Genomic DNA, 16,390 nt, shown 5'->3' with positions numbered 1-16,390 from the left:
TCTGGATTAATTGCGGTGATGTAAAACGGAGTGACTAGCATTTGACCAACACTCCGACGCATCATGATAGCGAAGTATCATTGACAATAATGAGCTCATGTGGGTCTGATAAGTAACCACATCCTTGTGTAGAGAAGACTTCTTTTCACGCAATGGACTCGAAGAACGTCGGAAGAATGGATGCGTCAGTCAGCAGACCCTTGTTATCACGAACAAATGAGAAATGCGAAGCAAGGAGCTGAGAAACCCAGTGCCCTGCATGAAACTCGTGTGGAGATCAGGCTGGACGAAATGGGCTATGCTCCGAAAGCACTGCTAAATGTGAGAACGAGAAGATCCGGTAGGTCTGAGTTCAGGGATCGATAGTTGGTGATGAATGAATGATGGCATGCGGCCGGGTACGCTTAATTCAAGTGTTGGGGTGGCCGTGGAGAACGTGTGATCACTGTGATGCGTATCGTGAGGATGATCATCGAAGATGCCGGACTAGCGGGACCATCGGAAGGACCGCCAAGGACCGGTTTAGTGGTCTGCAGTGGACCTTCGGAAGCATTTCGGCGGCATTGCACAGCGCCTTTGGTAAAGTTATAACCACACTCAACGAACGTTTTGTTCACTCATCCAACACAGTCACAGTTCCGACAACATCCACAGTAAAATGTCCACTCATCCTTCTCCAGACCCATTTCAACGTAGGTTTTTATCTTTTGTTCTTACCTTTGAAAATCTGACGTTCGTTGGTAGCCATGACTATGTCGCCATCTTCCAGTGTGCAACACTCGCCCCCTGTTGATCTCAGACGTATGACGTCCAACTCGACGCTGCTTACTCCCCAGAAAGATTCAACTAGGGAACATAGACTCTCAACTCATACTTCTCAGCACCTGAATACAACAAGGATGGGCTCTCGCTCACCTTCTTCAATTCCTTCATCGCCGACATCTGCGTAAGCCACTCCACTTTCATCAAATACCTACTTATATTTATCGCAACTACAGTCATTCATCGTCATCCGCAATTTTCGAGCGTGATATTGAGCCCATGCACCCTCCTTCCCCCCCTTCTCACCCGAATCCCCATCGCATTGCGCGTGCAAAAGGCACTGAACAACTCGAGCACAGTGTACCTTCTGTGCTCGATAGTGCTGCTTCAATTCTCGCAGCCTCCTCTCCCATGGAGGAAGATTACATTTCGGTCGTCAGTCCTTCGCGAGATCGTGATCGCCTCACTACTAGCGGTTTCGCTAGCCCAATCGGTAGCTTGAGAAGCAGAAGCCCAAGTCCATCAGGAAGGACGAGCTTGTTGCTGAGCATTCCATCTCAGCAGGGGCCCATTACTCCCCTTAATTTATCTACGCCGGGTGTGGGAGCGGGCAGTCCGCAGCGGTTGAGCATCCAGACGAGCCCACTCGCTTTTCCCTCAAAACAGGGTACAAGTGGCAAGGCGTCTGCCGCACCTTCTATCAGCACGCCTGCATCTGTATATTACTCCACGCTCTCATCAGTCGAACCATCACCCACGACCACGACTGCGGAGCATCCTTCCTCTGCACTCCCCCCTATCGCCATCTCAACACTGTCGCCTTCATCAACCTACACATCTTCACCTTACATACGTCCCATCACCATCTCCCACCCTCCGTCTCCAACGCACGGACCCACTAAGCGTCTCTCGTTCATGAGTTACGCCGATCTGCTCGCATCAACACCGGCATCAATGGTTCCGTTGTCATCATTCACTACCTGCGCAACTCCTGAGCCGCCACCTCATATTCCTGGTGTGGAAGGTTACGCCCTCAACCAACATGATGCTGAGTCTCAGTGGTCGTGAGCGTGACAGCATCGCCATGCTCGATGACGTCGGTGGCGAATGGCAGCGCGAGGGTCTCGGACGAGGCCTCGAAGAGATATTGGAGGCGTTGATGATCGTCCCTAGTAAAGCATAAATCTACATCTCAAGGCGCTGAAGTCAAACAGTCCCGCGTTTTTGACTCACGCGAATCCGACATGAAACTAATGATATTTTACGATTTCACGCTGTACTAATCTGTCGTTCGTTCTATGCATATCTTTCGCTATTCCTATTCTTATTCCCGCCCTCGATACCGGCTACCTACTACTTCCTTGTTTTCCACGACATCGAGTCAACAAAAAATCTATGTATGATCGTCTTATTTGTTACTTATGATATGATCGATTTTTTCGCATTTAGGTACCAGGGGTTACTTTACTCTTGTGAAGATTTCCCTTCAAGTTGATGTTTAGCTTCGGGTATTCGTATACTGATACGATACAATAGTTCAGATAGTTGTTGTCAATTTTAGTGTGGTCTAGATGACATGTCTTTGATCAAGCCAAGCAAGTACGATATGTACAAGGACCCCCTTCGGTCGTCTTGAGAGAATATATGGTGGGAAAAGGAGGCCGAGGCCGCTGCTATGAGAGTGTTCTCCATTGAATGCGATCCATGAAAGCCACGAATTGGGAGTCATCGATGCTGCGGCCGCAGGCTGGAGATGCGAATGTTTGGTCATGACTTCACTCATAGGTGTCGGCCGCCAGAGTATGCTCCGAGGACTCCCGCAGAAAATCTCCCTCAGCAACACAGCAATCGAGCAAGCGCAGCGTCCGCACAGCATGACGTCGTGGATTGGCAATAGCCACCGAGCCGGCTTTACAGCTATTTTCATATCGAGACAAGAATCTCTTGACCGCTTTCGTTTATTATTGGAGCGAGGCGATCCATGATGCTAGTAGCTACTTTTGTAAGTCCTACGTCAATTATGGGGCTTGGCCGGGGCGATGCAATTGTTGTGACGTGCGCGCTGATTGATCCTGCGACCAGCTGCACACGGTGATGGTTGTATCATACTACGCTGCTATTATCAACTGTAGGTGATCTTCATTGTCAAGCAACGAAGCCTTCGCTGTGCGAAACACCAAAATGTTGTCAAAGGCAAGTCGTGCTTGTGGACAACCCACTTATGTCAACAGCCGGTTTCTGTGCATGATGGCATGATGACGGTCGGCAGTCGTTGTACTACATAATACTCCCAAAAGTTATGATGACTTACAAAGGTAGCTAGCATGAGCGCCTCTGTTTGAACACTAAACAAAAGCAGCTAAGTGAACTTTTATTGAAAATAGCTGTAATGATACTGTACAAGTACTAGTTTGACTTGTTTCGCTGCACAAACCGAAAAACTGCGTTTAGTATGGACAATGTGGAGCAGCGACTGAACCTAAGTTATCATGGATTCGTAGAAGGAATAGTACTGAAAGCCTAATTTCGGAAGGAGTAATGGATACCTACTAGCACACAGACGTCCCAAACAACACCGACAAAGATCGAGATACTGGAAGAATTGACTATTCAGTGAGTACTAATACATCTCTGACGCTAAAGAATACAAGAATTAACCAGCACGACATTAGAGAAAAAGGAAAACATATCGCCAGATACCAAGCAAACAAACAAGGACAGACATCGTATCCAACCACGAAAAGTTTATGACATGCCAGTACCCATGCAGAACCTCCATCACTAATACTCAAGATTCGCCCGCTTCCTGAGGTCTTTTACCACTCGTGTGAACAAGGCGGAAGCATAGGTTCGAAAAATGGTGGTAGAATGGTGAACCTAAAATCGACACCAAATGACAAACAAAGAAGGAAAGCAAATGTTATGCTCAGATAAAGTTGGACAGTCTCGGAGTGAGATGCGAACCCCGTGAGCACAATAGCTGACGATGAACTGTGTAAGTCACGACCACGCACAACGAGGTGAACTGCTCACCTATGAGCAAAAGCACCACTGATATAGTAAAGATGACGATTGGCACTGCCATACCCAGGAGGTGCCAGAATATTCTCCAGCGCCTCTCGATTATAATCTGTGTCACGGTGAGGTCAACTCTAACCTGCCACTTCGACAATAGACGATACGCACTTCTGCAGCACTACGCTTTTGAAAAAGGATCCCGGCGGCAGATACCTTCAGCTGGAACAATAGCCCAAATAATGAAAAGACAAGCGACTCCGCCAAACAGGCGTAAGATGCCTTAGATGTGTAGTCAACATCGTTCACAAGTGGTGGATTTGAGGAGATAAAAACTGCCGCAGTGGCAAGCACGAGTCCTTGCTGCGCAAGAACACATTAATGCGATCAATTTGAATGACTGATGCCCATCATCGACTTACCACTGTGCTCACTTGATTAAGTTGGGTTAGATATTGACGATGCAATTCTTCCCAGGTGTTTCCCTCTCGCAAGAGGTCGTACAACCAGTGCAGATCGCTGCGCCAAGTGAATACGAAGCAGCATATGCCGAGAAATGAAGGGTTTTGGAGCATCCCACTTGTTTGGAAACTTGTCGAAAAAGCTCTCGTTCGGGGTGGTGTGTGGCCGAGATGACTGTGAGCACCCACTGACAACTCGAGTTTTCTCACTTGGGCTGGACATGAGCAGCAGTAAGGCGGTAACCGATTTATCCGAGTCAAGAACAATCGCGAGGATATATAGGTCGCGTAAAGGGTTTATACTGCCTCATGTTGACCGCGCCTAGGACGTGATGGTGCAACGCCACTGTATTTTAGTCTTGCAGCACAGAAAATTCGAATGCACGTGTAACTTCCTTTCGTCACAATGAGCGCCAACATTTTAGGAGGAGCGGCAGATGTGGCTGTATGATTGCACAACAAAATTTATGCCCTGAAGCATCTCTGGAAGGGAGAGGTAAGGTTTCAGAGGGGACAAACTGTCCCCATAACTTGAATGCCTTGTGAACTTGAGAAATTTCGTGCATTACTCTGTAAGTACTACATAGCTCGTTAAAGTTCAGTTCGGGAACGAATTGATACGCACCGCCCAAGCAAGGCTTGATTCTCGGCCCTGAATGTTGCATAAAAACCAAAGTAGGCTCGCCTATCGTCAAATGAGGGATTGCCGAAGTACGCGCTAGAAGCGCCAGCGCTATTTCCTGGACAAGAACGGAAGTCGCGCGCCAAGCTGAACCGAGAACGTGAATCTGATCGAGATAATAATGGATATACACGAGTGAAGGGGATGGAAGAAATCTACAGCGGAAAGGCATGCTGATGGCATGTACATTGGAAGGCAGTAACAAAGTTCTTAAGGGCAGAAAATAAGCGCGTATGTCGTAAAAGAAATTGAGTGAAATGACAGAACCCTTTCGTCACGGTAAACACCCTACCACGCAGCTGCCCAAGAATTTCGGACAGGAGGCAAAGCACGATAGACAGTAGGTCAGAGCATCGACAGTCGCATACAAGTGAGGAGTAATTGCGACACGCAATCGTTGTTCGAGCGAACAATCAAATCGCACCTACTAAGAGCCAACCTAAAGAAGCATTAAAGAAAACAGCCAGAATTCACCGTTTCCCTTCAAATTCCTGTATTTCATAGGTCCATTGAATATGAGCTCTTATGGATGTGAAGGAAGGTCAGTTAAAGGCCGGAGTCGAAGACCCTCGACCCACTAAACTGTATATAGCTCATCGCCTGGAAGAATGACTCAGACGAGTCAAAAAGCTACCCACGATGAATGTCACTGTGAATGGTTGATTTCTCGAACTTGTCAAAACGCGCATGTCCTGCATGATGCACGGGTGTACATCGGACCTGACACCCTGTCCGTGCTATGTGAATTGTCTGGTTGGCTGGGGCGAGCCGCTTAACTGGGCTTCTGATAGTGTGGAATGGATAAACGGTGGCGAGGCGCTGGATTGAGCGCTCGTTTTGGATATTAGATGAGTTTTGCCGCCGCCAAGGTGATCGAACTCGGTGAGGGACAAGCTGGACTGATCATCACCAAAAGGGCAATCAACAGATCAACAGTATCATGGTCTTCTTTTCCAGACTTTTGTTATTGGAGTCCTGGGCACGGGATGAGGGGTCTGCATTGAATGCATAGAGATGATGCTTACCAGGAGCACAGCGGAAGGCTTTGAGGTAGGTGCTGACTTCCAGAATACTTCGTAAACGACATCAAGTGACACACATCGTCACGTACTTCAATAATCGAATTGAACAGGGCTGCTTACAGCAACGGATAAAGCATGACCAGAACAGACTCAATCGCTCAAACCACTCGCGGAATCTTCCTAGCTGCATGTGAGTGACTGCCTACCACTCACCACGTAGGAGAGAGAACTGTGAACGAGCACATCGTACAGTTGGCAACCTACTGGCACTATACACTCGATAATCGAATCAGTGACATGTCATACGGGAACGTAGCATTCGATGAAAAGGCACCTGTACATTGATTCCCGGAACCTAGCGAAACGCACGTGCTAATCAGAACCCCCGGATTTTGCCAAGCGCCCTGAATATAGTACGAGCTTACCTAAATAGTGCCCACACTTGTATCACCTGATGCATGATGTACTAGGGGCCGGGGTTGCCGACTAATAACCTTGCTCCGGTTGTTCCCGCGTCTTCGTTTTCTTCTTTCTTTCTTTCGATTATATGCCCGTATGATCACTTTTTGCACTTCAGCTGAACCTCGTACAACTTCCAGAATATCAGCTCGTCGACGTTTTGCGGAATAGGAAAAGCTATTGGGACCACCTTCGGTGATTATGTCCTTGATGGTAAGGTGTTCCGCGAACTCCATGATTCTTCAATGGTCAGAGCGTGTGTGATCGTATCCGCATGTGCGGCACTGGATGAGGTGTCGTTTTCCTCGATAAGAGAACTGTTTACTGGAAAATGTCAGGCTATCTCTTACAGTGATCTCGCGCATGATTCTCACCACTTGCTTTTGCCGCTATCTTTGATACTTGCGACGAAGACCAGGAACTAAGCCCCAAGCTTGGTCATCTTTACTATCTCTTTGATGATCAATTCATCTTCATATTGGTCAGTGAGCAAATGAACCTGAATAAGTAATCCGAATCATACTTTCGCAACCTTTTGTAGCTGTGCGTGGGTGAGCTGGCGAAGGGTAGCTTCATCGGTGTCGGTTGACGATGGACAAGACATTTCGTCGTTGGATGTATCTCACGTTGGCTGATTAACGGTCTTTCATTTTGCGCAGTGTAGGATTTAATGTATCATGTTCCTCACTTCAAGGTACATGCAGAGTCGATTGGTCAAGCCGAGACGAGCTCACGCCCGTTGTGCCTTCGGCACAAATCGAAGGAGCGCTACGCGCTCCTTCAGGGGAGGAAAATGAGTGTTGTTCCTTCGTCACAGGAAGCCAAGGAGGGCTACGCCCTCCTTTGGCTTCCTGGCCTCAGGCTGCATCCTAATAAATTGTGCATTTTGAATAATTTTGAAAATACATTTATGAGCAGTTCAAAAAAACTAAAAACACAATCTACCACCACATAAAGTACATAGTACATAGTAAGATCAGTCAGTTCTACATTCTTTGAGCAGGATTCTGACAAAATTACAAAATATATAACAGTATCATTGAATGTACAGTACATATCCCAATAATGCATATGGTCGGGAGCCTGAAAATGCCATGCATTACCATGGATATGCACGATGCTGGATGTCACACACTGTGACACCGTGTGACCTTGTTATAACCACAGTAGATAGTACACCAATTACTTGGTAAAATATTGATCTAATGATGCCTGCTTTGCATTCTGTAGCTCCTCCCGTCACAACTGACCACAATAACTACAGAGTTCCTCTAAGGCTAACCGAGGATTACCATATTGTAAGCAGGCGGTCTCAATTCGCTGACATAATGTGCTCAATTCTATGTTGTTGCCGTCGTCGTCGTCATCAGATTCAATCTCAATAGGCTTAGCAGTTTCCTGAGTAGGTTTATTGACAACTTTGCTCGGATTGAGACATTGTAAAGACTTTTGTGATATCTTATCTAGCATATTTTGCTGCTTATATTCACACATAGAACAATGCAGCCCCCATTAATAGTACCCAGACAATGCATATTACCCTCAAAAGTTCATGCATTATTCAGTATGAAGTTTTTAGTGCATAATGGCTGCGCCCACGATGGGACCCTGCCAAAGTCAATGCATTATCTAGGATATGCATTACTGGGATATGCATTATTGGGATATGTACTGTATTTATTTTCCCATCTTTGCCTGTCGGAAAAAAGTTCCCAGGGTTTTAAGGCCTTGCAAGACATTTTATAATGCTCTATTTGGAGGGTGTCCTTATAAGGGCTTTTAAACAGGCAAGATGATATTTTAATGCCCATTAAAAGGCACTTATAAGGGCCCTTTTGATGACCTTATGTTGAGTTTTGCCTCGCTGTGCCTCAGAATGGCCCGTTAAAATGCCTTGTAAGGCCCTCTTAAGGTGCTGAGCTGAACTTGTAATCCGGCAGTATTACAATGGTACCTAACTTTTTTCCGACACCTACCCATCTCCCAATTGTCTCCTACATCCTCCCGTCTCCTGTCTCCCGTCTCCCGTCTCCCGTCTCCCGTCTCCCGTCTCCCGTCTCCCGTCTCCCGTCTCCCGTCTCCCGTCTCCCGTCTCCCGTCTCCCGTCTCCCGTCTCCCGTCTCCCGTCTCCCATCTGCCGTCTCCCGTCTCCCGTCTCAGTTTCCCAGTTTCTCATTTTCCAGTCCTTCTGTCTCTCATTCTCCCGTTGTCCCAGTTTCCTGTCCTCCCATTCTCCAGTTTTTGAGTCCACATTGTCTTTGTCTCCTTTGATTTTTGATTTTTCACAACCTTCTGTCATTCATCTCCTGTCACCATATATTTGTTTTCCCTCTGTCTGTAATTGATATGTTGTTTCATTATTTGCTGTGTGTATACAGATACTACTATAACAATTACAGTAGGGAAAAAACTCATATCTGCCTTCCCTGCTCAAACACATCTTTTATTGTTATTTAATGCCATGTACATATACAAGTGGTACTCAGAGTAGAAATTAAAACCTCGCTAAAGCTCGCTAACTCTCGGCTGGAGTTGGACAAAACTCAATTAAGGTTGAAAGTAACACAGCTGAGTAATACCCAGCGCACATTGGCACGATGTCGGACATTCAAACAACACTTAGGATTTGCGAAGCATGCGATGGGGAAACTTGCACAAGTATCATAAAGAAATGTTCTTATATTTGACAGTTTCAACGTTGAATACGATGGTAGTTACAATTTGAGCTTATACAGGATAGTCTTACCAGCAGCATCAAGACCAAACATCAAAATTAGTATCTCCTTCTCGCAAAAAAGACCAGCAAGGAGATGTGAGGAGGAGGGACTTGACGAAGATCTGCGTCCCTCCGCAGAAATGAGGAACACGACGGTTAAGCGGCCGGGGGGAGGAGGAGGAAGAGGACTTGACGAAGATCTGCGTCCCTCCACAGAAACGAGAGACTCGACGGTTAAGCGGCCGGGGGGAGGAGGAGGAAGAGGACTTGACAAAGATCTGCGTCCCTCCGCAGAAACGAGAGACTCGATGGTTAAGCGGCCGGGGGAGGAGGAGGAAGAGGACTTGACGAAGATCTGTGTCCCTCCGCAGAAACGAGAGACGCGACGGTTAAGCGGCCGGGGGAGGAGGAGGAAGAGGACTTGACGAAGATCTGCGTCCCTCCGCAGAAACGAGAGACGCGACGGTTAAGCGGCCGGGGGAGGAGGAGGAAGAGGAGGAGGAGGGACTTGTCAATGGTGTCAGAAGACTCCACCTCCAATGTGATCGGTCTTCGACTTGCCAGCGAAAATGAGGCGCTGCTGGTCAGGTGGGTCTGCATCTGATAAGACTAAAATAGAACTAGAGAAGAGCAAAAGTTAGTGAGCTCGAGAAAAGCACAAAATCACTTACCTTGCATGCATGACATCTGATAAGGTAATGACCATGATGGGCCTGAGGCCTGTGTCCTAAGTGCTGGGTGCTGAGGACCGAGGTGCGAGGTGAGATCGAGAACGACGCCAACTTACGACGTGAGATGAAACACCGGACTATTCCGAAATTTTAAACTCCGCTGAAATCTACGTCACATATGCACACCAGATAGGGGTTTTGATACCCTTGATCCCCATCATGCCTCGTCAATCCAACCATGCACAGATGCTGAATGATATTGACCAGACTGCCCTTGTGGTAGCCAGGGCAAGATATCAGCAAGTCATGGAAGATGATGACTCTATGGACTCTATCTCAAGTTTTGAATCTTTTGATCTTACCCATGACTCAGAGCTTGATATTTTCTTAAATGTCATGATTACCCCTCCCTCACCTCTTTCTCCAGTCCTCTCTGGCTTATCTGACGACTCATCTGACTTTTCTGATGACTATGTTCTTGCCCACTACAACCGCCTCCAAGATGCTATTTCGACTCTCCGGGATGAAGTTTTAAGGGCTCGTGTACTCCACAGGCCCAAGGAACCTCTCCCAAGGGCCCCGCAGCTCCACCTTCTTGTTCATTTTGGAGAACATCGCCCTCTTTTATTTCGTCATAAATTACGCGTGGACCCAGAAATCTTTGACGACATCCTTGATCTAATCTCTGGCCATCCTATTTTTCACAACTAACTCAAACAACCCCCAGCTTCCTGTTGCTATTCAACTTGCAATTTTTCTCAACCGTGCTGGCCACTATGGCAATTCCATCTCTCTAGTGGATGTGTCTCAATGGGCAGGCGTTAGTGTTGGCTCTGTTGTCAACTGTACTAATCGTGTAATGGTCGCACTGCTTGACCAGCATGATGCCTTCATGGTCTTCCCTCCCCACGACTCAAAGGATTTTGAGCTTGCTCGGCAGTATAGTGCAAAGGCTACCACTTGCCCTGAGTGGAAGAATGGGATCCTAGCTGTTGATGGGACCACAGTTGATCTGTATGCAACTCCAGGCTTTTTCCATGAGGCTTTTTATGATAGGAAATCTAAGTATTCCCTTGGTTGTCAAGTGAGTTTTTTATTTTTATTTTTATGATTAAAAAATTAAAAAAATTCAAGGCAGTCATTATGCCTCATAATCTTCTTATAGTTGATTATGCTCTTGGTCACCCTGGAAGTGTCCATGATGCATATGCATTTAAATCCACTCGTATCTATCAAGAGCACGACACACTTCTGCCAGCTGATCACTGGATCTGGGCAGACAGTGCTTACCCACTGAACACCTGGTGTATTCCTCCTTTCAAGGAAGCCCCGCAATGGACAACTAACAGCAAATCAGAGGACCTTCAATTATTATCTTTCCAAAGTTTGTATATTTTTTTCTCCTGATTTTTCTTCATTTTAATTTTATTTAGGTCCGTGTCCAGTGTCGAACACGCATTTTCTGCATTGAAAGGGCGGTTCCAATCTCTTCGAGATCTTCGACAGAATATCAATTCAGCAGAGGACCTGCAGGCAGCTGTCCTATTGGATTCAGTGTTGTTTGATACTTCACAACATGATAATCCGTTTTGAAGAAAAGCACAATCTTACAGGGAACAGGGGCTCAGTGAAATGGGCTTGTCAGGAGGACAATAATATTGCTCATGGTGAAGATGAAGGACCAGATGGGAATGGGCAGGTGGGTGATAGGTTGTATGAAGGGACACCTGGTCACATTCATAGAGAGATGTTGAAAGATTTGTTATTGGACAGTCCTCACTCAGGGGCACAAAGGAGAGGAGAGTAGGAATAGTTGCAGATTCTATTGGCAAGCTAGTACACACAAAGATCAATGTAACAGAAAGTAACATGTGTAACATATGAGCAGTATGAACAGCAGGATAGCACACCCTCAAGACCCAGAAGGATTAGTAAGCCGAGCAAGTTCAATCTTGAGGCGGAGCGTTGTTGCCTCCTCAGCATGTGCATGTGCCAATGCATCATGCATCTTGGCCTCTGCCTCGCGGAGGCGGATCTCGGAGGCCTTTGCCTCCAAAGAACGTTGATGGGCAGCAGCAGCTTCCACACATTCGTCGGCACGTTCGGTCTTGAGGAATCTGTGCTCGCTTACCTGATGCGCAAGATTATACTTCAGCATGTATCGCTCGTTCTTCAGCTCCTCCCTTGTAATCCTATCCGACTGCGCGTTCCCAATCTCGTCCTTGATCAGATCAACTTGGCTCTGAATATCAGACCGTGCCTTCTTCGTCTGCTTGCGTTTGCCTGTGGAGGACGCAGCTTTAGATGTCGGAGACATCGCTGCAGGCGCCGATGACGTCGACAGTCTAGACTGCAAGGATGACCCTGAAGAGCGGCGAGAGACAGGCTTGGGTGATGCCGTGCCCGGACGTTTCTCTGAAGAGCGGCGAGAGACAGGCGTGGGTGACGCCGTGCCCAGATGTTTCTTCGGATCAGCGAGCGCAAAGGAACTGCGACTGTCGCGGTGGGAAGTTTGCAATTTTGGCGGTAGAATGAAGTCTGATTTTGGCGGGGGAGTGATAGAGGGGGATGGGGACGGGGACGGGGACAGCGACAGGGATGATGGAGGAGGTGGTCGCTTTGATCTTGCAGGTCTAGACTTAGGTGGACTATCCAGGATGATGACATTAGGTTCGTCCCGGTAATCAGGCATCACAGGGTGATTGCGTGGCGGTAGGTCACCAAATGAAAAATCTGTCCCCTCCCCATCATTGGGAAGGGTAGAATAATCTAGCATGTTGATGTCCTCATCCTCGTCGAGAGGAGAGTCAGAGGGGGGAGGCGTGCTGTGAGATTGAGTATGATACCGGGGGCGCTGGGCATGCTCCTCATGGTAGCCCATCTGATAGGGCTGAGGGGCGTGACTGAATCCATAGTGACTACCGGGAGCAGCATAAGTGCCGGGAGGATAAGTACCGGGAGGAGGATGAGTGCCGGGAGGAGGATGAGCACCGGGAGGAGGATGAGTGCCGGGAGGAGGATGAGCGCCGGGAGGAGGATAAGTGCCGGGAGGAGGATGAGCACCGGAAGGAGGATGAGCACTGGAAGAAGGATGAGCGCCAGAAGGATTATTAGCACTGGCAAGATTAGGCTGAGGATGAGTGCCAGGGGCATAGCCATACTGAGCGCTTCCAGAATTCGAGCCATTAGAGTATGAGCTCCCAGCTGAATGTGAGATTGAAAAAAAATTGGCGGCGTGGTCCGTTCCCGGGCGTGATGAAACTGTTCGAGAGGACAATGCCGGATTCCCCCTCAAAATGATAGCAAGATCGTCGTACCACGGAAATTCTTTGAGTACCTGCGCTGTGAAATTTGTCAGTTAGACTATCTTAAATATGAAAGGGATACATACCACGTAAATTCTGGGGAGCGTGTTCGTCCTGCGGCACGACACCAGCACCAGTGGCATGCAATCGATCGTGGCATTCATGATATTTTTTTTTGAGACTTTAAATAGATGTTAGTACATAGGGGGAGGACTATCAGACAAACTTACGCCTGGATGTGATTGTTCGTAGAGTCTCGGAATTTATCCGGTGCATTTGCATAGTGGTCTGTATAGTCACCATCGTCCTCAAAGACATGCTTGGCAATGATAGCGCAGATTGAGACTTTATCTTTGGCCGAGGGGCGGCCATCATCAGGGTGTGATTGTTTTACTTCAGAGGGGAATAATATCCGACAATCAGCTGAGTGGTCACGGAGGTAGTTGATGACCTTCTGGGTGCGGAAGGGAGCAGATAGCCATTGTATCTGAAACTTGGGCTGATCTGGGCCGGTAGTACTTCGTGAACCTCGAGACTTGCCACCCCTTCCACGGGTGACAGGCCCTGACATTTGGTCCATGGAGAATCTCTCTTTTCGAAAGGGTGTCTGCAGTGCTTTGAGTCGTGCAGAACGACAAGGAGGTCGTGGTCGAGCAGCAGGCATAATTTTCCAAGTCTGCTATGATGCCGAGTGTGCCGCATGTTCTGGTGGCTGTTCTTGCAGGCCTTACCCGAGTTTTGTCAAACTCTAGCCGGAAGTTAGCGAGCTTTAGCGAGGTTTTAATTTCTACTCTGAGTACCACTATTGGATTCTAGGTATGCTCGTCATTGTGGAGTTTCAACAATGCGAGCGCAGGGATGCTACTGGTCTCCAAATCTCAGACTGGTGTGGTGGGGCGGGGTATCTGGTGAGTGTCAGCATGCTGGATGAGGGTCCCGTTATATTGATTGAAGGAAGGGGTGTGTAGCGCATCATAATCTGTGTTTGGAGGAGGCCGCGCATGTTCATGAAGCATGGGCACTTGCTCGAACACATCCGGCACTCCTGGGTATGTGTTCTCGGTGGGGAATGTCTACTGGAATCCATCATCCATGACTGTTGGCGTTGGACTTCGAGACTTCAAGCTTCAAGCTTCAGGCTGCGTCGCTCAATGTGTCGCCTCGGCACATTATAATTCTAATCTCAGCACGCACCACTGTACTTTCAGAAATTAAATAAAATGGTCGACCTCAATTAGAACTCATTTTATTTCTCACTGTCTGTCACTTGTATATATATCACTTGCAATAAAATAAAATGGGCGAAATAAAATTAAATTGAGTGGGGCTAATATATACTTCCGACATCCTCAATAATGACGCATGATGTTCCAGGGGACTCGTCACTCGTTGTTAACGTTTACCGGGCGCAACCGATCTGCCAAGCCAAATAGTTAAATTTCTATAATCTTCCCTACCAAGTTCTGTCATTCCGGGAGCAACCAATCTACTGAACGTTGAATCCCCAAGGTTCTCCATTCACGAATCACCAGGTGCAAGCAAACTTCCAAACCAATGTTTTTCCCACAACACTATTTTCACGACATAAAAACAAGCCGTGTTTAGTGTACCCCTCCCCTCAGTCGATATTCCTCGTTACAAAGCTCGTATAACTTTGCATAAATCATGCGTTTCTCTTTCGTCGCCGTCCTTACTGCTTTAACGGCATGCATGTCTGTCAGTGCGTGCGGCACACTGAGACAGCGTTGCAACCTAGACAGCGACTGCTGCAAAGGCTTTCAATGCAGATGGAATGTGAGTATAAGCAGTTCAGTTTGCCTCCAGGATTGAACCCCATTACTCACCTTGTAATGACAATAGATTGCAGGTCTGTGGTACTGCATTGAGGATGTGGCTACCATTGGATGAATAGCATAACTGAACAGTGAGTCGTGTTTCTGATTTCGCATTGGGCCGTTGGCGTCATTGTTGATGGCACAATACGCAACTCGTGGCTGACTTGACCAATATAGTTGTTTCTGGAATCTGGATAATGGTATCAGCGCCTGTAAATAAATAGATATAATCCCAAACGCTCAACATCATGAACAAAAACTGCTGGTATGTATGGCCGGTTACTGCAGTCGCACACGGATAATTATGCGGCCCTGTACGAAAGTGATGTTTCGGTTCCGACAGAGGAAAAGACTGCGCAAACATCGATAATGGTTACACTTCCTCTCTCAATAATGTCGTGTATGGTCCACTATTAGCCTCCCCCCGAAGAAGATTGCTTGTATATTATTGTTGAGATCGAGGCTTGCTCTGAGTGGCCTCTTATCCTCTGAGTATAATGGTGCTCTCGCGACGATTAGCACGATCGAGCTCGATGCATTGCGCGAGTCTCACGATGAAGAAAAAAAATTGATGGAATAGCGGAAGACGTGAAGAATAAAACGATTGTACATGATATGCTTCTCCTGTATTAATGACCATTGGCGTGCGGGGGAGATGCGCAGCAGAGAAACAGTACGAAACGAGCCCACAATGGAATGTGTGGTGACTGGGTGGTTGCTGCACCTGATGCGGCAGTGCTATTGCCTTGAGCAGGTGTGTTGGAGGTAGAGGTAGCGATAGGCTTAGATTGAGATGACGAGCTCTGGGCGTGCAACTGCCTTTGCTGCTGCGGCCGTGGCCGCGGAGCAACATACAATGCCTGGACAGATATAGTTGAACCACGGCGATAGGAAATGGACGACGAGAAAGAAATACCTTTCTGTCCTGTACTGTAGCAACTTCGACGATACGAGGACCGCGAGAGAACATGGAGCGCATTGGGCGTCGCCAAAGTTCGGTTTCTCCATCGGCATTGGAGTGAGAGGAGTGGAAGAATGACGAAAGTTGTTCGAGAAGAGCACGTGGAATGGCAGATAAGGATGGGCGAGAACTGCGAGGATTGTGCACAGGAGAGAGAGTATGGGTGCCACGTGCTGTAGAGAACTGAGAAAGGTCAGAAAAAGAGCTTGTCAAAAAAGGTGGAGGACTCACCTGGGTGTCTTCGAAAAAACCTGGTGGTATCCGGCGGGCCTGAATAGGTGGACGTCTGGTAGCATCAGTCTAGAATTTGATCTTGAGATGGTTGGACAGGGTGAAGAAATACGTCACGTACGTCCTTTAACAGCTTTTGAGTTGGGACCTGCAAGTGAGAGATTAGTGTGGTTTGAAAAGCACGATGTATGGACTCACATGAGGAATGAATAGTAGGTCCTCAAGGCCAGCGTCTTTGAGGATGGCGTGAATGTCCCATACGTATGCATT

General features: G+C 47.5%; 4 protein-coding genes across 4 annotated transcripts; 2 read left to right on the top strand and 2 right to left on the bottom strand.

Annotated features, from left to right (window-relative positions):
- Positions 1–603: 603 nt before the first annotated feature.
- F5147DRAFT_755630 (uncharacterized protein) lies at positions 604–1,945 on the top strand (the record flags this gene model as incomplete). The annotated part of the gene is made up of 4 exons (XM_041440337.1): positions 604–692; positions 745–946; positions 999–1,727; positions 1,822–1,945. The coding sequence occupies exons 1-4, from the start codon at positions 659–661 to the stop codon at positions 1,943–1,945; spliced, it is 1,089 nt and encodes a 362-aa protein (XP_041285670.1). The 5' UTR covers positions 604–658.
- Positions 1,946–3,545: 1,600 nt separating this feature from the next.
- Positions 3,546–4,692, bottom strand: F5147DRAFT_44240 (uncharacterized protein). Its single transcript, XM_041429890.1, has 5 exons — positions 4,200–4,692; positions 3,949–4,140; positions 3,796–3,892; positions 3,727–3,742; positions 3,546–3,639 (listed from the first exon to the last, which is right to left on the bottom strand). The coding sequence occupies exons 1-5, from the start codon at positions 4,350–4,352 to the stop codon at positions 3,579–3,581; spliced, it is 519 nt and encodes a 172-aa protein (XP_041285669.1). The 5' UTR covers positions 4,353–4,692; the 3' UTR covers positions 3,546–3,578.
- A 3,656-nt stretch (positions 4,693–8,348) lies between these two features.
- F5147DRAFT_788740 (uncharacterized protein) lies at positions 8,349–8,672 on the top strand (the record flags this gene model as incomplete). The annotated part of the gene is made up of 1 exon (XM_041442998.1): positions 8,349–8,672. The coding sequence occupies one exon, from the start codon at positions 8,349–8,351 to the stop codon at positions 8,670–8,672; it is 324 nt and encodes a 107-aa protein (XP_041285668.1).
- Positions 8,673–13,319: 4,647 nt separating this feature from the next.
- Positions 13,320–13,757, bottom strand: F5147DRAFT_658626 (uncharacterized protein; the record flags this gene model as incomplete). Its single annotated transcript, XM_041434473.1, has 1 exon — positions 13,320–13,757. The coding sequence occupies one exon, from the start codon at positions 13,755–13,757 to the stop codon at positions 13,320–13,322; it is 438 nt and encodes a 145-aa protein (XP_041285667.1).
- Positions 13,758–16,390: the final 2,633 nt, after the last annotated feature.

This window comes from Suillus discolor (assembly GCF_016758755.1).
Source record: "Suillus discolor strain FC423 chromosome Unknown F5147scaffold_118, whole genome shotgun sequence".
NCBI lineage: Eukaryota > Fungi > Basidiomycota > Agaricomycetes > Boletales > Suillaceae > Suillus > Suillus discolor.
This window is presented reverse-complemented; position numbering and strand designations above follow the sequence as displayed.

What these genes read in the sequence shown, in the direction of transcription:
- F5147DRAFT_44240 (XM_041429890.1), bottom strand. Translation starts at nt 4,352, where the DNA reads ATGCTCCAAAACCCTTCATTTCTCGGCATATGCTGCTTCGTATTCACT. An exon ending in TTAATCAAGTGAGCACAGTG is followed by an intron (nt 4,141 to 4,199) that starts GTAAGTCGATGA and finishes GTTCTTGCGCAG; the next exon opens with CAAGGACTCGTGCTTGCCAC. An exon ending in AAAAGCGTAGTGCTGCAGAA is followed by an intron (nt 3,893 to 3,948) that starts GTGCGTATCGTC and finishes ACCGTGACACAG; the next exon opens with ATTATAATCGAGAGGCGCTG.